The 23,637-nt window shown below is 44.6% G+C and overlaps 1 protein-coding gene across 4 annotated transcripts in view; it reads left to right on the top strand.

Moving 5' to 3' along the window:
- The window catches only part of UBR3 (ubiquitin protein ligase E3 component n-recognin 3), a 90,055-nt gene that overhangs the window by 26,120 nt on the left and 40,298 nt on the right, over positions 1 to 23,637 (top strand). For 2 of the 4 annotated variants that reach the window (XM_033168367.1, XM_033168361.1), the window contains exons 15-24: positions 103 to 155; positions 2,777 to 2,910; positions 3,646 to 3,731; positions 6,257 to 6,398; positions 8,051 to 8,147; positions 10,562 to 10,703; positions 11,400 to 11,504; positions 13,543 to 13,716; positions 13,921 to 13,953; positions 16,543 to 17,003. In XM_033168367.1, coding sequence (XP_033024258.1) covers positions 103 to 155; positions 2,777 to 2,910; positions 3,646 to 3,731; positions 6,257 to 6,398; positions 8,051 to 8,147; positions 10,562 to 10,703; positions 11,400 to 11,504; positions 13,543 to 13,716; positions 13,921 to 13,953; positions 16,543 to 17,003 — 1,427 coding nt within the window. The remainder of the gene's footprint in view (positions 1 to 102; positions 156 to 2,776; positions 2,911 to 3,645; positions 3,732 to 6,256; positions 6,399 to 8,050; positions 8,148 to 10,561; positions 10,704 to 11,399; positions 11,505 to 13,542; positions 13,717 to 13,920; positions 13,954 to 16,542; positions 17,004 to 23,637) is intronic. The other 2 variants (XM_033168380.1, XM_033168374.1) reach the window with 1 other exon arrangement.

The raw sequence follows: 23,637 nt of genomic DNA, 5'->3' as shown, positions 1-23,637 counted from the left end.
AACCTCATCTGCTCTATGTTATTAGAAAGCTAAACAGTAATAACTAATATATTTACATATATATATATATATATTTATGTTCTCCCTCCTCCTGGAAAACAGGTCTGCGCTTCAAGACTTGACCCAGATTATTTCATTTCTTCAGTTTTTGAAAGGTAAGATACTGTTGAAAAGAACACACCGTCTAAGCAGTGTCTGCCTTGTGGTTTAAATGCACCACAGGGGGCTCTTTAATTCACATGTGGTGGCAGTGCAAATTTGCAAAAAATAAATAAATATATGGGTAATGGTATATGACAAATTTAAAAAGTGCACTTTCCCCCCCAAAACCAGAAGCATTCCAGTTAGTAATAGTAGGTCAGGAAACACCAAACAAAGTTAAAAACTTATTTCTATATGGAACAGCAGCCGCAAGAATAGTGTACACAAAAATGTGGAAAGAGAAGGCTATCCTGACAAATGGCTGCTTAAACTAATAGAATACGTCAAACTACAGTGGTACCCCGGGTTACGTACTTAATTCATTCCAGGTTACAGTATGTAACCCGAAAAGGACGTAACCCGAACATGCGCAGACCAGAAAAACTGGAAAAAACAGTGAAAAACACTGTGCGCATGCATGCGTCCGGGTTAGCGGAGTTCGTAACCCGAAAAATACGCAACCCAAAGCATACGTAACCCGAGGTACCACTGTAGTATGTACGACAGCCAAAAGAAGAAATATAGATGGGAAGATAGTAACAAGTGAGTGGGAATGATTTGAAGGGTATTTAAAACCAAGTGGTATTAAGATAAATCTACAAGCAGGGATAAATCTGTAGTCAGCAGCAGACACAATAAAGGATCATGAATGGAAGGAGAAAAGAATAGATAATCAGTAGAGATGTGTAATAGGATGTCAACAAAAGATAGGTTTGGAAAGTCTTTATTGGACTTGATTGTCTGGAAATATGTGTGTGTGCGTTTGTGTGTGTGCATTTTTCAGTATACGTTATTTATACATTATTGCATCCTATCAAGTCCAATAAAGACTTCCAAACCTATATATGCACTGTAGGGTTGTGAGAAAGTGGCAGGAAAAATGTTGAGTTATTTCTGTCCCTATTCTGTTTTTCCTGTGGACATAGGTTAAAAATGTCTATAATACACCTTACAGTTAAATTTCTTTGGCTGTCTTAAAAATCAACAGGTTTTCCCTTGTAAATATAAGGAGAAAGGAGAAACAATGCCACAACGTTCTTCCTTGTATTTAATTGTTTTGATTACCTTGATGTCTGGAACCGATGGGGTAGATGGAGGGTGAAATATTTGTAAAGCAGTTTAGGCTGCCGTTGAAGGGGAGTAGTTTTTGACATCAGCAGTGGTTCCCCTCTTTTGGAGCAAGTGGCAACTTTGAGAGGATGACTTTTATCCATGGGGTGCTCCAGTGGGTTAACCCCACCTTCTGTGTGCCATGGTTCCAGTCCAGACTGGGCTATAAAACAAACAAACAAACAAACAAAGCATGAAATACTGATTGGAAAGACATTTTTGATGTTTAAAAGTAATTGTGCACATTTCTGTTTTCCTGGATATTGGTTGCCCTTGGGTGATGAGCAGATTGCAAAATGGTGCCTTCATTCCAGCTTCTGTCACGGCACTGCTGAGTTTCCTGGATATGACAGCCCATCTGCCTTAATGTGTCCATATTTGCACACGTGCATCCTCTTTTCTGGCCTTAGTATTTTAGTGCTGTTAAGTTTCTGAAGAAGTGGCTGATGAAATGCGTTCCGGCGCTATGGAGACAGTGTACTCCCTCCTCCCTCCTCCCCATCCATTGTTTATGGCTTAGGGAATAGAGACGGGCAGCAGGCATTTCACAGTACAGTGGTACCTTGGTTTGCATACGTCTTGGTTCACATACTTTTTGGATTACACACACGTCAAACCCGGAAGTTCGTGTCCCGGTTTGCAATCTTTTTTGGGATTACAACCCCCCCCCCTTTTTTTTGGATTATGAACAAAAACATTTTTGGAGGCCCCATTGGTGAAAGCGTGCCTTGGGCTACAACCTGTTTTGGTTTACAAACGGACCTCCGGAACGGATGATGGATGTAAACCGAGGTACTTCTGCACTGCATTTCATTGGAAACTCAGTGTCAAATGTATCTAAGCACCCTCAGACCTGCTCCCTCTGCGTTAAGGTTTGGAAAAAGGCTGACAGACTCTGCATTAGGAGCAGATGTTGCATGGCAGCTCTGGGGCATGTAGGGATGGAGAAAAGTAGTGCTATCTGTAGGCAAACATAGCACCAAGTGTGTGATAACCCATAAAAAAATAAATCCAAATTTCAATTGAAGGTTGAATCTTGTACTGTGCGTCAGATGTCGCAGAGTGTAATGGCACAGAGAGACATTTATTACTTCTTTTTTAAAAAAATAAACAGTCGTTTATCCTCACATATATTATGGTGGTATACACTAGGCATGAGTGAAATGTATCATGCCAAAACCACAATAGAGTAATAGTCATCCTCATAAAAACTGTTAGAGGCAACCAAAAACAAGCAGGCTAAATGATAAAGAACATCAAAATATCTGGGCAAGTAAATAAGTTGCACTTCAATATTCGCTGCTGCTGCTGCTGTGTTGTGTGAAGTTAAGGGGTCTCCACTTGATCACGTCTGGATGGGCAAATGCCTGGGAGCCTTGTGAGCTTCCTGGAGGAGCAACAGGAAATGTTCTCAAATTATTAACCATACTAGGTTTTCTAAAATTCGTATTTTCCTCTCCTGTAGGTTCAAGGTGGTTGACCTCTTAACAATGGCTTCCCAACACCAGAATACAGTGCTAGATTCAGAGCATGAGAGATCGATGCTAGAAGGCGCCTTAACATTTCTTGTCATTCTTTTAAGTCTCCGTTTACACTTGGGTAAGATTAATCGTCTTTCTGCTCTCTGCTTTACTCCTAGTAATTTTCTATGTCGGGGTATGAATGGTCACAGGCACGTACAGAATATTAAGTTTCAACCAATGTTTAGATAGGAATGGTGATGGAAACCACAACCAAAAGCACTTGCTAACTCTTAATGTTCTTGCATTGTTTCTTAGCTTTTATTAGTCCCTCTTAGTGGAAGCCAAAAGTTGTGGTTGCCCGCTAAGTTGTGTTTAGTCAGTCTCCATTCTTGTAACTTGAATCCATTGGTTTGGGTCCTAGCTTGCTCGATCCTCCTTGTGACAGACCTTTAGATATTTGAAGATGGCTATCCTATCTCCTTTCAGTCTCCTCTTTACTAGGCTATACATGCCCAGTTCCCTCAACCATCCCTAATAAGGCTCTAAATCAGGCATGGCAAACTCGGCCCTCCAGATGTTTTGGGACTACAACTCCCATCATCCCTAGCTAACAGGACCAGTGATCAGGGATGATGGGAGTTGTAGTCCCAAAACATCTGGAGGGCAAGTTTGCCTATGCCTGCTCTAAATCCTTATTTCTTATTGATACTCTGTGGATTAACAGCCCAGTTTTTTTTTAATTAAAAAAATCAATCATAGTATTTTTTTAAAACTCTTGTAATGTAAAACTGAATGCACTTCTAGGTAGCAATAACTCCACCTCCACTTCCTATCTTATGGTTATGTTAATTTACCTTTCAATTTCTCCTAGGAATGACTGATGATGAGATTCTTCGGGCAGAGATGGTAGCTCAGCTCTGCATGAATGACAGGACTCATAGTTCTCTACTGGACCTCATATCCTTGGAATGTTGTTAAATGCATTTTTTCTGTGATTAATTAACAGGATTCATGTTTTGTGCTTCTCTATGGTGTACAACAAGTAAGACTATTAGAAGCAATTTTTAATGCCTTGAAACAATATTAGCATATAATTTTCATATGAAAAGTTGCATGTTGAGCTTGCAATGAAATTTGATGTTGTACTGAGCTGGGTGTGTGTGTGGGTGTGTGTATACACACATGCATGCATGCACTCGTCTTTCTAACTCTGGGCTAGGAATATAAATCATCACCTTTCTTCCAACCTTCTGTTTCAAAAGGATAGAGTTGGGATTTACAACTATGTTTGCTTTTCTATTGAATTAAACTGCCTTCCCCAGATTGGGTTCTTGCACTCCAGGGAGTAATTGGGCAATATGCCAGGACAAAAATAAATAAATACTAGTGTTATCTGGTTTGTTTGAAATCCATATTTCATTCTTTTAAACCCTACATATATTAAGTAAAATAGAAACATTGTCACACCACACCACCCATCTCCCCATCCTGCCCACCTCTTTCCCTCTTATCTTCCTAATGTCTCAACAAACGAAACTGATTTGTAAAAATGTTACATGGAAAAAAATACGAGAGAGACATTGCACATACCTTTGTAAATCAAGAAAATGTTTAATAAAAAAATACTTTTAAAAAAATAACTGTAATGTACATGAAGACCCAGAAGGGTGCAGTATAGTGTTCTCCTTCTGGTTATATAATCTTCCATATTTAAACATGTGAAATGCATCTTCCTCCCCTGTTAGCAACCAAAGGGTGAGATTTTTTGAAAAACCACAACTAGCCAAGGTTTTAGTGTTGTTGCATAGCTTTTTTTTCTTACCGATGTGCATATCCTTAATCTAGTGTAATGTTGATTAAGATAGATTAGTAATACCACTATATTCATGCAATTATGTCCTTATACCAATTAACATTTTGCAATTGTGAATGTATCATTTTTCTAAATGATGGACATTCTTTGGTTTTTTTTGTTAAAGCTTCCTAGCACCTCTGGAATAAGCATTTAGTTATGTATCTAACCATTCTCTTAGTCTGAATTGTTCAAACGTGTATTTGAAATCTGTGCCACCTCCAAGAAAACTTTTTATATTAACACTTAAAACGATGGATCGAACACTGTTTATTGTGGAATATAGACATCTTGTGGTGAAGTGAAGCAACTGCAGAAATCCCTGTGGCTTCTGCCCACCAAAAGACATGCTTATACAATGGTACCTTGGTTCTCGAACGGCTTAGATGTCGAACAAATTGGCTCCCGATTGCCGAAAACCTGGAAGTAAGTGTTCCGGTTTTCAAATGTTTTTCAGAAGCTGAACGTCTGATGCGGCTTCCGCTTGAGTGCAGGACGCTCCTGCAATCAATCGGAAGCCGCGCCTTGGTTTTCAAATGGTTTCGGGAGCCAAACAGACTCCCAGAACAGATTAAGTTCAAGAACCAAGGTACCACTGTAGAATCATAGAATCATAGAGTTGGAAGGGACTATGAGGGTCATCTAATCAAACCCCCTTGCAGTGCAGGAATCTTGATTGACATAGGACTCGAACTCACAACCCTGAGATTAACAGTCTCATTCTCTACCGACTGAGCTATTAAAAAATGGCTGTGTATTTCTAGAGGAAGTTTGATATGCATGTGGGAATGATTAGGGAGGTAGGAAAGGATATATTATTTAATGATATCCTTCCTAACTTGTGCTAGCAAGTTCCATATTCTAGCAGAGTTCCAAACACCCCTCTTTTTAAATTATGCAGCGATCAGCTTCTGCCTGACTCATCTGAGTTACTATTAAAGATTCCTTCTTAGTAAAATCCCTTCTAATCCCTCTTAAAAAGAATAAACACAAGAATCTGATTAACGTTAACATAAAAGTAGTTTACTCACAGATTCATTCAGGTTCACAGACATGTCCCTGAAGGCAGGCTTAGGTTATATAACAACTAGAACTATTCCATAAAGAAGTTAGTCCCAGGTGACTGCGACTAAGCAGTCACTTCTCCAAACACACATCAACATGGAGGCCGTGTAGTGGAAGTCTGTCCCAGCTCAGGAGGAAACAGGAAGTCTTCTCCGGAGTGGTGCAAAACATCCCCTAACATGTCCACTGTAGGAATGTTGTACTTGACTGCAGTTTTACATCCCACAATGCAGTGGTGACTTTTTTGTAACGGAAAGCACTTCCGCTCACACAAGGCAAGGCATACAATTTCTGCTGACCCTCCCCAACCCCACATGCGCACTGGCAGGCCTCCACAGTGTCCCATATATGTATACTGTCGCAGAGGATCCACCAACCCTCAAGTGCAGCTAGAGTGACTAGGGGGAGTTGAAAAACAATATGCCGCCCCACATTGCAGACGCAGAATTGTTTTCTTACTAGTTCAGGGCCGCCATTGGATACAACCCGAATAAAGTTAATATATGCAACACCTTTTTGTTGAAAATATTCTGGCAATTATTGTTTACCTTAACACAAGGATCACATTCCAGAAAACCCAAATCCAAAAAGTGGCATTATTCCTGGAAGTTTAAGCTTTGAATCAATGCTGTCAGCTGTAGCTGATTTTAAGGCTCCTGTGTTTGAACCTGGGGGTTCTATGCAGCAGGGAATGTATACACCTAAAGGTATGTTCAATTTTTATTGGTGTTTTAGTGTGAATCTGCAATATATGTATGGGTTCTTAATGAGCTGGTATTCATTACAACTCTAGAAAGTATTATTATTATTATTAATACCCTGCCCATCTGGGTGACTTCCAATAGAATATTAAAAACACGATGAAACATCAAACATTAAAAAGTTTCCTAAGCAAGGCTGCCTTCTGATGTCTTCTAAAAGTCAGGTAGTTGTTTATTTCCTTGACATCTGATGGGAGGGCACCACCACAGGGCAGGCGCCACCACCGAGAAGGCCCTCTGCCTGGTATCTCTAAGATGTAAATGGCTTAGAGATAAGTTGACTTCAGTTGAGTATTATATGAATTTTGGTGGATTAATAAATATTTTCAGAATTTCAGTGGTGTTACATGCTTTCAGCTTTTTTGCTTTTCCTCCCCTGATTCCTCTGTTTAAACAACTGTTTGTTTTTCACACTTTGAACACCATCATGATATGTACAAGAACCAAAATAGTTGATCGGCGAACAGGATACATTGTAATTGTGTATGTTGAGTAATGATAATAAAGATATGTGTTTGAGGATGTTGGCACAAAACTGAAACACTTAGCTGCTGAAAACCTACATTGTGGTTCAGCATGCAGGTAGGTTAAGTCAAACCTTATCTAAACATAGACAAACATGTGGGCACTGAGTAAAAAAAAATTGTGACTGTGCTCCTCCTTCCCCGGTCCTGTTGCTGCCATGCTACCCAGTGCTAAACTGCAATTTGGCTTGGCATTATGTGTGAACGCAGCCTCAGGGTTTGTCTTGTTTCAGACAAACCAACAGTTGTATCTAGAACAAAGTTTTAAACCATAAACCTCAGGGCCAGCTTTAGACCATCTCACTTGATGGTGCCCTTGTGCCTACCGGATATGGGACCATTATTCTTATCTGAAAGGTGTTTCAGTGTGAGCACTAACTAGCATGCCTCCAAGATCCAACCTAAGTGTGGTCGTACTTTAGATTGGATTTAAGGAGTGGACTGTCCATTGAGTAGTCGTGTGTGTGTGTGTGTGTGTGTGTGTGTGTGTGCATATGTGCATATGTTATGTGTATTACATTATTTCTTACCAGTTGTGGTATGAGAGTGGTTTGACTCAGTTTAGGTTATTTTCATGCTTGATTAGAAAGCAAATGGACATTTTAATACTCTGATACTCCAAGGGAGAGGTAAGAGAGAGCTTCTTGTAGAGTGACAATGTTTTCCTGCCTCTAGCAACTGGAGAAGTACAGTCCCACTTGGTGGTTTCGTAGTGCCCACTTAGAAACACCTTTTTGATAAAACTAAGAGTTCCTTCTCATTAATGTGTCCTCCTCCTTCTTCTTCGTGTTGTTATTTGAAGTACCTGAATAAACAAAATAATCAGTCAGCTACTTTAGTTCTTAATCATTCAATATTTTTCAAATGCACCAGTTATAAACTCAGGGTTTTAATGGTTGTTAATTGGATTTCATAGTCTATTGTTTTTAGATGTTTAAATGAACAGGTGAAGGTATAGTATGTTTGTAAGTGATTCTTTGTGTGTGAAGTAATTTGTATTTATCTTAAAAAAAAAATAATATTGAATAAATTTCAGAACTTAATGTCCAATGTGTTCTGTCTCTTTAACAATAGCTGAAGTCTGGGATAAGGAGTTTGACCCGGTCATGGTAATTCTCCGAACTGTTTACCGTAGAGATGTGCAATCTGCGATGGACAGATATACAGCATTGTAAGTTGAATGTATTATAAAATGAATGCTGTATTATGTAATAGTAATATACAGTGACTCTTATTCTTATGCAGTGAACCCGTTGGCATGTCATGCAAAGCCAGTTTGTTTTAAATCGTGGCTTAATCGTGATTCTTAATTGTGAATTGTTTGTTCACTTCAAACAAGCCATGAGAAATAAGACAGAAGTGAGCCCAGATTTGTGGCTGGCTTATTTCTTGCTTACCACTCGTGGTTTGTGTGAATACAAAAACGTTCCATACTATGACTTGTCTGAGTACATCCTTAAAAGTAGATTCATACTCAGTCTGCTGCTGTAGTTAGCAAGGGCAAAATCATTCCATTTGCATCTTGTTGCCACTCACTTGAAACAAATTATTATTCAATTGGCTTGGGTCGGTATACGGCTAAAGTCCTTACAAGTATAATTTTGTGCTTTTCACTGGTGCCATTCTGTGAAACGTGTACCTTTTAATTTTTTTTTAAAAAAACCTTCGCTTTGTGAAGTGGCATGTCAAAATGATGTATTACCTGCCATTTTGAAGAAATACATAACCTTTTCGTTTTTTAGTGAACTGAATAATATGTTCCTTGAAGCCAAGTAAAAGCAAATTGGAAGTCAACCTTTTGGATTTCTCCTCCCCTCCCATCTCCTCCCCTCCTGCCCAATACTTACATCTTGAAGAACCGTTCTAGATATACTAACTGGAAATGTTACCCATCTAGAGATTTGTAGTTGTTCTTCATTCCCATCTGTGTGGTAGAACTATGTTTAAAAGGTAAAGGGACCCCTGACCATCAGGTCCAGTCGTGTCCGACTCTGGGGTTGCGGCGCTCATCTCGCTCTGTAGGCCGAGGGAGCCAGCGTTTGTCTGCAGACAGCTTCCGGGTCATGTGGCCAGCATGACAAAGCCGCTTCTGGCGAACCAGAGCAGCGCACGGAAACACCGTTTACCTTCCCGCTAGAGCAGTCCCTATTTATCTACTTGCACTTTGACGTGCTTGAACTGCTAGGTGGGCAGGAGCTGGGACTGAGCAACGGGAGCTCACCCCGTGGCAGGGATTCGAACTGCCGACCTTCTGATCAGCAAGCCCTAGCGCCACCTGGGTCCCTCAGAACTATGTTTACTACCCATATTATTAAAAGGATGATTTATCATTTCGAGACGTCAGAAAACAAAGTAAAATTTGTTTTCAGGTCTCTTCACTTCCTTGTTTCTGCTTTCCTTTTGTCAGCTGTGAGTTAAGGGTTTAAGATGAAATTCTTTGAGCTGATCGCACTCTGGCAAAAATGGGAACACCCTGTTAACTGAAAATATTTTGCCCTCCTTCAACACATCTGGACTTGAGCTCAGTACAGATGTTATGCTTAACTGTCTTAATCAGAGTTAAGAGATTGGAAGCAGGCCATTGGCTTTTCCACCTCCTCCTCCTTTTCTTGGTTGGTATTAACCATGGTGCACCAGAACATCAGTACCAGTATTAATGTTAACAGTAAACCTAGGCTTAGAAACTGGCTTGCAAACCTTTTGGATTTCTCCTCCCCTCCCATTAGTATTTACCATGGTAGCACTGTTGTTGCATACTTATCTTGTTATACTTAGGTTAACACTGACAAGGACAGGAGTGTGGAGGAATGGGGAGTATCAATTGTGCTGGTGAAATCTTAAGACCACAATCCTTAAAAGAGAGAAAACACACTGGACTCAAGATTTACTTTCGAGTACATACTTAGTACATCGGTTGAGCTATGAAGGTGGTGGTTGCCTCACTCTTTTGTGATAATAATTAAAGTTCTCAGCTTTGCTGTTGGCTTTGGTATCACAGTCAGAGCCATGCATCTAGGGTTGTATTCAGTGAAGGCACCCTGTTAGTGCAAGGATTTCTGCTTCCCATCTCTCCCTAGCCCCCACAAATCTTTTCCTGGATTATGGGGGGGGACCCATAATGCATTTGAGCCTATTTTATACAGTGGTACCTCGACTTACAAGCGACTTGACTTCTGCATTTTTCTACTTCCGAATGACCTCCGGAAGCGAAAAAATGGCTGCCGCTTCCGAAATTTTCAACTTCCTAAGGGAAAGCGGCGGCATGATACCTCGACTTACAAAAATTTGAATGCGGTTTTTCCGACTACCAAATTTTTTCCCCGTTCCAAGATGGCGGCTTCGACTTGCGAAGATTTCCACTTACGAGCACGCCTTCGGAACGGATTACTTTCATAAGTCGAGGTGCCACTGTAATTGGCACCTGGCTTTCAAAATGTTCGGTGCAAGCATTTTTTATTTTTTATTTACTACCAGAAATGCTGAAAGGGGCATGCAGCCAAGTGGGCATTCGTCAAGCATCACAGTTCTCAGCTGTATCTTCTGTAGCATTAACTTTGAGCAGGTTATTTTTTGGTTCTCTTACAGCTTAAAACAAAGTGGGAAAGTGCATGGAAACCCCTGGCCTCCTTACAAGAAACGGACACATTTACACCCAAGCTACAAAGGACTCATGAGGCTCTTGCACTGCAAAACTTTACACATTGTGTTATTCACTCTGCTCTACAAGGTACTACTGAATTGTTGGCATAGGGAGGGGGAACCAAGGGACACAAAGCTGCTTCAGACTTCACATAATTTTGGAGGATGTTTGCTGTGGGTACAATTTTGAAACAGTGATTTATTTAAAAAAAAAAAAAAAGCCAAGTAATACCCCAATCCGTTTTTAAAATTTGTTTTTCAAAGGAGAAATGGAACATAACTGAATACATTTTAAGGTTATCGTTAAGAGAAGATAGTGCCACAAAGCCCTCTTGTTTGCTCCTGTCCTGAAACATTCTGCACATTTTCTCAGCTATACAGGCTCAAACTAAACTAGGTGGCCAGACTAGAATTTTTGAAACCTCATATTGGGCTCATCTCTCTCTCTCTCTCTCTCTCTCCCTCCCTCTTGCTCTCTCTCTCTCTCTGTACTTCTTTAATTTGTTCCTTAAAATGAAAGCTTGCATATTTCCACAACACAAACATTTTCTAGTTATGTTTGGGAAGGTGGTGCTGTGTGTTTGTGAATTTTGACCACCATTTTTCTCTTGGTAAATCGTTAACAGCTGTCATTCTGAGAGGTTTTCCTGTACTGAATACAGAATCATGTGGAACTGATGTAGCTATATATTATTTCTTTCTGTTTCCCCTCTCCTCCCAACGAATTCTAAAGTGGAAAAAAATTGAAAGGGAAAAAGGAAAGTAACATTTACTTTTGCTTTAGATCTTAATGGATCATCAAAATCTGTCAGAACATGTCCTTTGCATGGTTTTATATTTGATTGAGTTGGGACTAGAGAACTCATCCGAGCAGGAACCTGATGAAGAAGTAAGTGCTCACATTTCTGTACCTTTTTGGTGTTGTGCTTATATCTATAACTACATTTTTATTTTATAGACAATATATTTGTTCTGCTCACAGCAAACTTTTACTGGAATGGAGGGGTGGGGGTAAGGCAATTTTCATTCCTTCCTCCCCTGGAAAGTTACTTGGGTGGGCTAGGGGACCCTCCAGAACAGCATGGGAGGTGGCACTGTGGACTGTAGGAGGAGGGGGATGTGGCGGAATAATGCCTGCTGATGATTCAGGTTCATCATGGGTTAACCTATCACTCCCATGTTAGGTAGGTGTTCCCTGGGAGGCGGAGCTAGTTGACATTCTAAAAGGAGGGGGAACAACCTTGAAAGGCAGTTGGGGGTTTGGCAGTTGGGGATGGAGGTTTAGAGAGAGAGAAGGGGGAGGTTAGGCTTTGGGGAATGGGAAAAAGGTCATTACCATTGCTAAAGGGATGCAGGAAATATTATAACAAAGCTGAATTACATGAGAAGAAGATTTGTACCAGTAATAACCCGAGACATCCATGTTTTCAAGTTACCTAATAAAGTTAAATGTGCTTAAACGTTCGCTGACTGTGGCAGTGCATCAGTACCTTAAGAGGTGTGACTAAGAGGAGAGAACAAAGCTTTCCTGTGGAAGAGGAAACTGTTTGCTTATTCTCCTGTCATACAGAGGGCTGGACAGTGAAGCCAAGTGTGCCACTTATTTGCCTAAAGGGGAGGCAAACTGCAGTAGTTGGGAACCCTGGTAGGGAGATTTCATAGGTGGCAAAAGGTTTTCAGCCGTAGAGCCCTGAGGTACCCCAGAGACAACTCCCATATGAACACTGAAGGATTCATCCTAGTTATCAGTGAAACTTAGGGAGAGTCAATGTTGGGGAAGTATTGAAAGGGGAGGGAATAGGATCCCTCACAGGGGACATTACTGAAAATTGCCCCTTTCCTACAGTTGGAGCCTCTGTTGGCATGGCGTAGTGGTTAGAGTGCTGCCTTTGGCCCTGGGAGACCAGGGTTTAAATTCCCACTCAGCCATGAAGCTCACGGGGTGACCATGGGGCAGCTACTCACTCTCAGCCTAACCTACCTCGCAGGGTTGTATGTTTGACACTTTGAACTCCTTGCATGAAAAGTGAGCTCATTAAAGAAGGCCCCAGACTGTCCTTCTCCAACCTTGGGTCCTCAGATGTTGCTGTACTACACTCCCATCTGGGAACTCGGGGTTGGAGAAGATTGCCTTAGACAATTCCTCTGTTGCCTTAGAGTTCCTCTGTTGGTGGAAGGACATTCTGGATCCAACCCATTATTATTTCAGGGCCTTATTTTAATAGCGGGCTGCTCATTGTGGGTGGATGTTGGCCCCTAAGAGTAACTCAAAGACCTCTAGCGCAATGAGCTCAGATCCTGAAAATCCCAACTCAGTCATGAGCCCACGGATGGCTTTAGGCGAGCTAAACAGCCTCAGCTCACCAGGTGCCATACAGGGATAACAATATTTCACAAGGCTATCATGGCAACACAAGAACGGGGCCTTCTCTGCAGTAGCTCCCCGTCTGTGGAATGCTCTCCCCAGGGAAGTTCGCCTGGCACCTTCAGGCACCAGGCAAAACGTTCCTTTTTAACCAGGCCTTTGGTTGATTTGATTTACATCCTATGCCCTTTTAAAATGTGGGTTTTTTTGGGGGGGGGGCAATTGGGTTGTTGTTTTTATTTTAATTAAGTATTTTATGGTTTTATATCTTGATTTTATTCTGTAAACCGCCCTGAGACCCCCGGGTATAGGGCGGTATATAAATTCAATAAATAATAATGTTGGGAGAATGTATATGACGCATAACATTGCATAGTATTGTCACCTTAGTATTTCAGGAATATTTCCCCCAAACATTTACAGTGCTCTGTAAATACTAAGGTGGCAGCCCCGGTTATTTAGGAATCATTTTCCTCAATGTGCGGATTGGATGGGTTGCACTGACCACATCTGGATCTGATGGCCTGCTTTGTTTTTGTTTGTTTAATGGCTGATGTGCCAGGATTCCATGGGAGGACAAGAGCGCTGCCACGATAGTTGGTTCCCAGGGAATAACTTGGTGTCTAACATGCGCCACTTCATTAATTATGTGCGCGTCAGAGTCCCAGAGACGGCGCCAGAGGTGAAAAGAGAACCACCTGCAAGTACGAGCGCCGATGGCTCAGCGGCTTCTCAGGTAAGGATGAGATCTTGCAGATTTATTATTACGGTTCAGGATCTCATAAGCCATTATTGACCTCAAGGCCTTTTGCCTTTATGTGGTTGAATTAAGCTTTGCTGAGCAGATAGCTGTCCGTATTTGATATTTCAAGACCTGGTATGTAATAATCACATTTCTTGGGGTGTTTTAATGCCATCCTTTTCCCTCCCAACTCCCCAGAATCCCAGGCGGCCTAAAGGACTTCAGAGAGAGGTAGAATCCTGTGTATCTTGCATTCTAATAGCAAGATGGCTTTAGCTGTGCTGACTCTAACTTCCCTGCAATTCCACGGTCTTTTCAAGAATTTTATTAAGAAATAGCCGTCATTGCATATTTCTAATGATTGTGTTTAAAAAAGTGCATTGGCCTAGAACATGGCAATCCTTTTTGGTTCCAAATTAATTGTGCCATCTGCTGGAGATAACCTTTTTTTTAAAAAAAGGGGGAGGGGAGAATTGCTAGCCTGTTGGAATAAATACTGGCTGCTTTGAGTGTGTGTGAATTTCTGCTGCGGTTCTTGCTAACATTTAATAATGCTGCTGCTCTTTAGCTTCCCATTTTCAATAAGCCTGGCCCTCAATCTTGTTAGAAATTACTTGAAATGATAAATGGTTAGTTGATTCATCTTTGTGAACACATGATTAACTTGTTTGAATGATTTATAGCCAATTCATAATGGGGTTGCCACCTTCTCGGGTGGAGGGATGGTGAAGAACACAGCCATGGCTCATTTTCTTATAGTAAATCAAGTATACACTACTACATATTTCATTAGCAGCAAGGCTATGCTAAAAGGAAAATGCTTAATGGAAGGCAAGCATCACAGTTATTTTTTAAAGACAGAGCAGGAACTCCGTAAAATAATCACATTTGTCATTTGTACAGGACAAATTTTAACAAAAATTGCAGATGGTTTTTTTTTTTTGACCCACCTGCAGAGCCGATACACCCCCTAGTCCTTCTTTAAATAATGTACCATGCTCTTTTTTCTACATACATATCTCAAATTTATAACAATACTCATAGTAAAACGTACACAGTGGTATTCCAAACTTTTGAAAAGGGACTGGATCCTTTTTAATAATAAAGTTTTTTAGCTTTAAACTTCGTGTATGGTGGTGGTTTTGTTTTACGTCATACATATTGGGAATGTTCAAAAGTGTTAAGCAGTTTGGAGCAGGCTGTGGGATTACTTTTTCCCTGCCTTTGGAAGTGCTGATTTCCCCAGTCCTTCCTCTGCTGGCCTTAATTAACCGTGACTGAACTTAACATCTGCAACTACATTTGGTTATGATTAAGGCTAACCAAGACTCGAAATCTGAGAGAACCTTGGTTACACTTAACTGCTGATCGTATTTGGGTTTGGATACAATGCTAAACCGTAGCTTGTTCAGATTTAACCCACCCAAGCCAACTAATTATGGTTTGTGTGAGGCCAACAAACCACTGCCTGAAATTATGGTTTTATGTTGGCTTGTGTTAACTGTGATTTGTTATATCAAAACTCAGTATCATGGCTTAATCCTAGTCCATGCCTCTGCCACTAGCTTGGCGACGGAGATGCAAGGGGGGAAAGTGGCTCAACAATAAAACTTCTCATGGGGCTATAGACTCTTACAGGTGAACATTTTGAAAGCCATGTGCTTTCTATCCCTTTCGCCATCCCACTTCCTCACTGATAACATATTTATTTCATGCCCAGTTGCATAGCTCCACAACAGCGTTGTGAAAGGAACCACAAGTGCATTTATATTTAATGAGGGATATATGTTAAAAGCGCACCTTTGCCAAGCTGTATCAACAGCTGAATAGATAACAATTGCACAGTTTGACCTGAAAGCATTCCTAACTACTGTCATTGCTGCCAATTCGCTTCCCATTAATGGAAAAGTGGCCACAGGAGGAAGGGCTTTTGTTCTGAAGGGTCCAGAGGAACATGATAACAAAACGTGTGTCGCTCAGGGGCATGCCAAGAGTGGCTGAAGTTTAGACACCCATGACTCAGTGAGTCAGTGCATCCAGCTGTTAACCAGAAGGTTGGTGGTTCTATGATGCCCCTCCACGATACACTTTGTTATAGCATCTAGATATTCACAGAGGAGTCAGAGCTGCAGGAAACCAACTTTAAGCTAAATAAACTATGGCTTGTTTGCTCATCTGCTAGTAGAATCCAAGCTTCTTCTTCAAACCATGGTTAAAGCAAACTTTTGCTTATGTCCAAACACAGCCAATGTCTGCACAATTGCAATACAGTTGTACCTTGGAAGTCAAATGGAATCCATTCAGGAAGTCTGTTCGACTGCCAAAACGTTTGGAAACCAAAGCACGGTTTCTGATAGGCTGCAGGAAACTCCTACAGCCAATCGGAAGCCGCAGAAGCCCCATCGGACATTTGGCTGCCAAAAATAGTTCGCAAACCGGAACAGTCACTTCTGGTTTTCAGCATTTGGGAGCCAAAATGTTCGAGAACTAAGCTGTTCAAAAACCAAGATATGACTGTACTTAATTGTGAGTAAGATGGGGGGGGGGCTGCTTCAGAAGGGAAGGCTGGAGAGGCAGATGATCTTGTGGCCTGCTTTTAATTGCATTACTTCATTAAGAATTTGGGAGTTGTATGTGTGCACCAGCCTCTGCAGATTGTGAAGTATATTTTAAATGCGAAAGTACTTTTAAGGTGTGGCAGTTTTTGTTTTAAACAGCTAAGTAACAAATTGAAATTATTTTAAACATGATTTTAGTTTAGCTTGTAGTTTTCATACTTACTGATTACTATATCTATATCTTACTTTTTCCCCCCTTAAGAATTCAGGAACAGCACAAGTGTTCAGTCTGGTTGCAGAGCGCAGAAAGAAGTTTCAGGAAATCATCAATCGGAATACTACTGAGGCCAATCAGGCTGTTCGACCCAAGACTTCAATGAAATGGTCTGCTCCAGGTGCAACTCCCCAGCTGACAACAGCTATCTTGGAAATCAAAGAAAGCATATTGTCTTTGCTAGTGAAGCTTCACCATAAACTGTCGGGAAAGCAGAACTCTTATTACCCACCCTGGCTGGATGACATGGAAACGTTAATTCAGTGCGAAAACCCTAAGTACTTACATGGGGATGGAATGACTGCAGTGGAAAGGATTTTATTGAAAGCTGCACTTCAAAGCAGATTGAACAAACGTATCATTGAAGAAATATGTAGAAAAGTGACTCCACCTGTACCACCCAAAAAGATTAGTCCAGCAGAGAAGAAAATTTTGGACAAAGAAGAAAGGTAATTGGTGATGGTGGTGGGGTTATTTCAGTGTTTGAACCGATTAGGAAGTGTGACAGTATTCTGTGTTAACAGGCTTCCAATTCTTCATTTGAGACCTTTATGAATTTAGGGCACTGGTTGGCAGTAAAGTTGACTACCAGACTATAGCCAGCTATTGTTGATGCTGGAAGAAAACAGACTGGCAGGAAGAGCTGGGGAAATGGGTACTTGCTGTATTTCCTTTTCCCTTGTACCCATGTCTCAAGAGGGAAAATGTTGTCATAATCTGCCCTCCACTGTCTTAACTGATTGTGTGTGCTCATCATCGTGATACCCGGACATGAGATTTCGTAATACGAGAGTCACTTTGCGACCTATACCATTGTGTTTGAACGTTCCTGCGCTAGCAATTACCTGATAGAATAACCTGAGCGGGCAAGACTGTGTGTCATCGTGACTCTTTTTGTGGATCCGCACCCCCAGTGTGGTGAAATGGAGACCAGGCCCCTCCCTCCACACCTTTCATGCTGCTTCTCACTCCACCTGACCGTCAAATCACCAAGTAGCTTGGGAGCCATTGCAGCTTTTCTTTGCAGAGGTAAAGGTGAAGGACCCCTGACAGTTAAGTCCAGTCACGAACGACTCTGGGGTTGCAGTGCTCATCTCACTTTACTGGCCAAGGGAGCCGGCGTTTGCCCGCAGACAGTTTTTCCAGGTCATGCGGCCAGCATGACATGGCAAAACCAGAGCAGCGCATGGAAATGCTGTTTACCTTCCCGCCAGAGCGGTACCTATTTATCTACTTGCACTTTTTGGGGGTGCTTTCGAACTGCTAGGTTGGCAGGAGCTGGGACTGAGCAACAGGAGCTCACCCAGTCATGGGGATTCGAACCACCAACCTTCCGATCGGCCAGCCCTAGGCTTAGTGGTTTAGGCCACAGCGCCACCAGTGTCCCTCTGCGGAGGAGAGAACATCAAAAGTCATGGGGCATGTGGGAAGGACCTATGCTGGTATGTGGGAAAACTCTTCTCTCCTCCCCTCCCCACTCCTGCCTGCCGTGGGGCTTCTTAAAGCAATGCTAATAGTGGTTTGTTTGTTTGTTTGATTGTATTTGTACAGAGTTGTGCTGCAGCTAATCCATGCCGCAAACATACTGTGTGACTTTTAAATGTATTTTAAAAAATATTTTTTATTGATTTTCTTTTCATAACAAATACTCCATATCATCACTTAACATTCATTTTCTAGTTTTTCCCCTCCCTGTTGAACGGACTCATGCGGCTTCTTGCTCCCCCCCCCCCAAATCGCTGCTAACACAGCAGCAAGGTAGCAGGGAAGCTGCGGCGAGTTACTCCCCATTCGGCTGGTCTCCTCAAAACCCCACTCTTCCGTGGGGCTTTTTCAGGGGTACCCTAGCGCTTCCCCTTCAGGTCCAAAATAGCCCGAAACGTTCATCTCTTTACCGGATGATCCGTTTCACGCTGCCATTCTGCTCCACAGACTCTTAAAATATTGGGAAAGCGTGGGACCGGCTGTGAAATGTATATTTTTTTAGAACTCACCTTATCTCCGTGATTTCAAGTTGCTTTAATTCCCCCCTCCCATATTGTGTTTTAATTGTTGCAGCAATTCACCCTGCGACCTTAAGGTGAAGGGTGGGTGTCAGGATACGCTTGATTGATGCTCATGAGAAAGAACGCTCCGGAGGCAGGCAGCTTCAAAAGAACTAAGCTAATTTATTGAGCAGGCTATTTACAAGAGCGAAGCTAAAACACGTCTGTTCATTTCAAATCAGATGCCCGCACTGGGCTCCTCCTATTCCCCTTCCAGCAAAGCATCCTGGGAAATTTCCAGCCCCTTCTTCCCCCTCCCCTTCTCTTGTCAGCTAACGAAAGATTTTGACCTCTGTCCCAGTTCTCAGCTCTAAGCTGCCGCTGTGAAACTGTGCTCTTAGCTTCCCCCCCTTTTTCGTCCCCCTCGCTGGAATTCGGGGAATCCGAGCCAGTATCACTGCTGCTGAGAAGAGGAGCCACTTCTCTATATTTCCCAAAGCTTTCCTGTCGTTCCGGGGGGGAACCTCCCTGACATCCATCCCCCCCTCAAAGCCCCCCTCCTCCCCCGAGGCCGGGCTCTTCTCTTCACCTTCTGCGCCTCCTCCCGTCTCTCCCAACTCCCTCTCCTCCCGATTGGAGGGGGATGCGGGAAAACCCCAGAAGTCCTCCTCCTCTTCCTCATCTGTGGGAGCGAAGATGTCCTCAAACCCCGCTGATACCCCACCTGTTACCTCCTCCTCCTCACTGTCTGACCTACCACCCGATCTGAAACCCCAGAACTCCTCCTCGCTGTCGTCAGTGGGGGCAAATATCTCCTCCAAAGCACTCCGCATCAGTTTGGGCTTGTGCGGAAACAATGCATGAAACTCGTGTATCAGATACTCCTCCTCGATGATATCAGCTGGGACCCACGCATTCTCCGACTCCGGCTGCCCCTCCCAAGCCACCAAATATTCCAGATTACCTCCCTTCCACCTGGAGTCCAGGATCTCGGTGACCTCGTTGCATGCTTCCTCCTCTCCCAACCTCAGGATCGGCACCTCCCCCTGGGCCCCCCCGTGGAAGCGACTCCCCTCCTTGTACTTGGATAGGAGTGCCCTATGAAACACCGGATGAATCCGCATGACCTCCGGCAACCGCAGTCGGAAGGTGACGGGATTGATTTGCTGGATAACCTCAAACGGACCCAGCCTACGGTGCGCTAACTTCCTGCAACCCTCCCTGATGGGCAGACCTCTCGAAGACAGCCACACTCGATCACCTACCTGGATGCTTTCCCCTTCCCGTCTATGTCTGTCCGCACCCCTCTTGTAGTCCTCCTTGGCCTTCTCCAATGTTTCCACCAGCTGCTGGTGCACTCTCGCCATTTCTCCCGCCAGCTCCTGTGCCGCTGGCACCTCTAATACTTCCTCTTCCCTCCCCGGAAAGGCCCTTGGATGCCTCCCATAATTGGCCATGAAAGGGCTCATCCCCGTGGTGACGTGCTCTGCGTTGTTATATGCAAATTCGGCCAGTGGCAACTTGTCCACCCAGTCCGTTTGCCTCTGATTCACATAGCAACGCAGATATTGCTGCAACACCCCATTTGCCCTTTCTGCCTGTCCATTGGTCTGAGGGTGTCTGGCCGTGGATAGCGCCACCTCTACTTGCAGCAAGTCCATGAGCTTGCGCCAAAACCGAGAGGTGAACTGCCGTCCACGGTCCGAAATCACCCGCGAGGGCAAACCATGCAAGCGAAATACATGCTTGAGAAACAACTTGGCCGTTTCCTCCGCCGAGACGGCCCTCGGGCAAGCCACGAAATGGCACATCTTGGTGAACAAGTCCACCACCACCAATACTGCCGTCTGTCCCTGGGAACGGGGCAAATCAGTGATAAAATCCACCGAAATTACCTCCCAAGGCCCATTGGGCGTGGGTAATGGCTCCAGAAGCCCCGCTGGTGCCGTCCTCTCCCCCTTGGCCCTTTGACACATGTCACAACCCTGCACATACTCCTTCACGTCTTCCCCCACTCCCGGCCACCAAAAGTCCCTCGTGACCAGGTCCATGGTCTTGCGTTGACCAAAATGTCCTGCCGTGGGCGTGTCATGGACCTGCTTAAGTACCTTGGCCCTCAACTCCCCCTCAGGTACATATAACACACCCCTGCGATAGAGTAACCCCTCCTTCTCAACGAAATCCCCTTTCGAGTTACCCCCCTTGATGTCTTGAAGTTGCTTGTTGGCAAAGCTGTCATTTTTGATCAGTCTGGCAATCTCTCCCCGGAGATCCAGAATCCCCCCGCAGGCCCACTGCTGCTGGTTGAAAATGTGCCTTGGCTCCGGAGGACCCTCATCCTCCAGATACTCGGGCTTCCGCGACAGGGCGTCCGCTCTGACGTTCTGCTCCCCCGGAACGTACTGGATCTTGAAGTAGAAGTCAGCAAAAAACTCCGCCCAACGAATTTGCCGTTGGTTCAACACTCTCGCCGTGCGCCAATATTCCAAGTTCTTGTGGTCGGTGCAGACCTGTATCTGATGCTTGGCCCCCACCAAAAAGTGCCTCCATTGTTTGAAAGCGGCATAAATGGCCAACAGCTCCTTGTCCCACACCGTGTAATTACGCTCTGACTTGTTCAGCTTCCTAGAGAAAAAGGCACACGGCCTCCAATCACCTGCATTGTCCTGCTGCAAAAGCACTGCACCAATTGCTCGATCAGAAGCATCTGTCTCCACCCTGAGCGGAGCTCGTGCGTTCACATGCATCAGCTGTTCTTCCGATGCAAACACCTGCTTCAGACGCTCGAAAGCCTTTTGGGCCTCCTCTGACCACATGAACTTCTTCTTGCCACTTAAGCAGTCAGTTATGGGCCCCGCTACCTTGGCAAAGTTAGGGATGAACTTGCGGTAGAAGTTGCTGAAACCAAGGAACCTTTGCACATCTTTTTTGTTCCTGGGGCTTTTCCACTCCAACACCGCCTTCACCTTCTCCCCGTCCATGGCCAGACCTCTGTCGGTCAAGCGATAGCCCAGAAAGTCCACTTCCTTGGCGTGAAACTGACACTTCTCCAGCTTAGCATACAATCGATGCTCCTGCAGTCTCCTCAGCACCTCCTTAACGTGCCGCACATGCTCCTCCTCATTGCTTGAGTAGATGAGCACGTCGTCCAAATAGCAGACACAACTCTTGTACAAGAGGGGACCCAGCACGTGGTGCATGAAGGCCTGGAAACAGGCGCTTCCCGCTTGTAATCCGAAGGGCATCACTAAATATTCATAACTGCCCAGGGGGGTAAACATGGTTGTCTTCCATTCGTCCCCCTCTCTCACTCGGATCAAGTTGTAGGCCCCCCGTAAGTCCAACTTGGTGAAAATCTTGCCCTCGCGCACCCTCGTCAGCAGATCGTCAATCCGCGGCATGGGAAATGTCACCGGCTGCGTCAGGGAGTTGATTCTTCTGAAGTCCACGACCAACCTGGGCTGGGAGGAGTCCCGCTTACCCACGAAGAAAACGGGACTACCTCCCACTGCTCGCGATTCTCGTATGAAACCACGCTCCAGATTCTTGTCGATAAACTCCTTGAGGTCTTCCATCTCCTTGTCCGACATAGCGTACAGCTTCCCCGTCGGCAACCTCGCCCCTGGCACCAAGTTGATTTGACAGTCGTAGGACCTGTGGGGGGGCAAACGGTCAGCCTCCCTTTCACTGAACACCTCGGCAAATTCCGCGTAAATCTCTGGCAACTGGCCCCTCTTTTCGACTTGGACTGCCGCCGCCACCACCTTCCGGCTCTCGCTGCTCCTCTCACCCAGACAGTGTTCCACGCAGTGAGCGGAGCCAAACGTCAAGGACCTCTGATGCCAGGCCACCACAGGGTCATGTCGGTTTAGCCAGCTCATTCCCAACACGATGGGCGGCCCTGCCAAGGTTGTGACGTTAAACGCTATGACCTCCGCATGCCCCCCAATCTTCATGCGCATCGGCGGGGTTTGATGGGTGATTTCACCCCCCAACAGCTTTCTCCCATCAATCGTCGACACCTGGAGGGGAAAGTCCAACGGGAGCAAATGCAGCTGGTGCTCCAGCGCGAAATCCCTACTGAAAAAATCCGCACTTGCCCCCGAGTCTAACAAGGCCTGGACCTCCAATGGATGGCCATTAGGGAGCTCGAGAGTCACTCTGACCACGATGCTAGGCTTGGGCGCTTCTGGTCGGGGCACTTTCACTGCTGTTCCGCCTGACTGCTGGCCCCTCCTCTCTCCAGCCAGGCTGCCTCGTTTCCCTGCGGATCCGCCTTGACCTGTTCAGGCTGAACTGTCCCCGCCATGCCCTGCCATCCCCTCCTCTGGGGACACGCCCGAGCAAAATGTCCTGTCTGGGAACACACATAGCACCTGAGTCCCGTCTTAGGAGCCTTGCTTTCCCCCTTTCGCCCGCTCCCTGGCGCCTGCAGCAGCTTGGCCGGTGCTCCTCCAATCTCCATGGGCTCTGGCTGAGACTGTATCCTTTGTACATTCCCACCACCGCCTGGAACGCGGTTGCTGAAGTAACGCTCCGCCCTCTGCGCCCCCTTCAGCCGAGCGCGCTCCTCCAACCTGACCCCAATGGAGAGGCAGACCCGCGCCAGTTCATTCATGTCCTGAGGGCGCGGGCAACGGGCCAGCTCGTCCTTCACCTCTTCGTTGAGGCCCCCCATGAACATAGCTTGAGTCTGTTCTCCCATCAAGTCCCATCCCACGCTATGGATCAGCATCGAGAATCGGGCCCAATAATCGCGCACCGTCATGGCTCCCTGCTTAAGCGTCAGCAGCTCCTGCTGAGCCACGTCCTTCTGAACCGAAGACACATACATCGCATCCATAGCTTGAAAAAATTGCGTGACACTTTCCAGACATTTATTCTTCGAGGCTATTAAAGGCCGAACCCACGCCTTGGCCCCCGCCTCCAGATGAGTAATTACGTACGCAATCCTCTCCCTGTCGTGGGTGAAATCCCCCTCCTGCAGTTTCAAGGCATACTGCATCTCAGTCTTAAAATCCAAATAATCACTGGGGTTGCCCCCAAATCTGCTCACCAATCCACTCAGCTTCCTTCCCACGGCCCCTGGCTGCCCATG

Source organism: Lacerta agilis, chromosome 1 (assembly GCF_009819535.1).
Source record: "Lacerta agilis isolate rLacAgi1 chromosome 1, rLacAgi1.pri, whole genome shotgun sequence".
NCBI classification, from domain to species: Eukaryota; Metazoa; Chordata; class Lepidosauria; order Squamata; family Lacertidae; genus Lacerta; species Lacerta agilis.
Note: the sequence above shows the minus strand (reverse complement) of the source record. Positions and strands in the feature narration are given on the sequence as shown.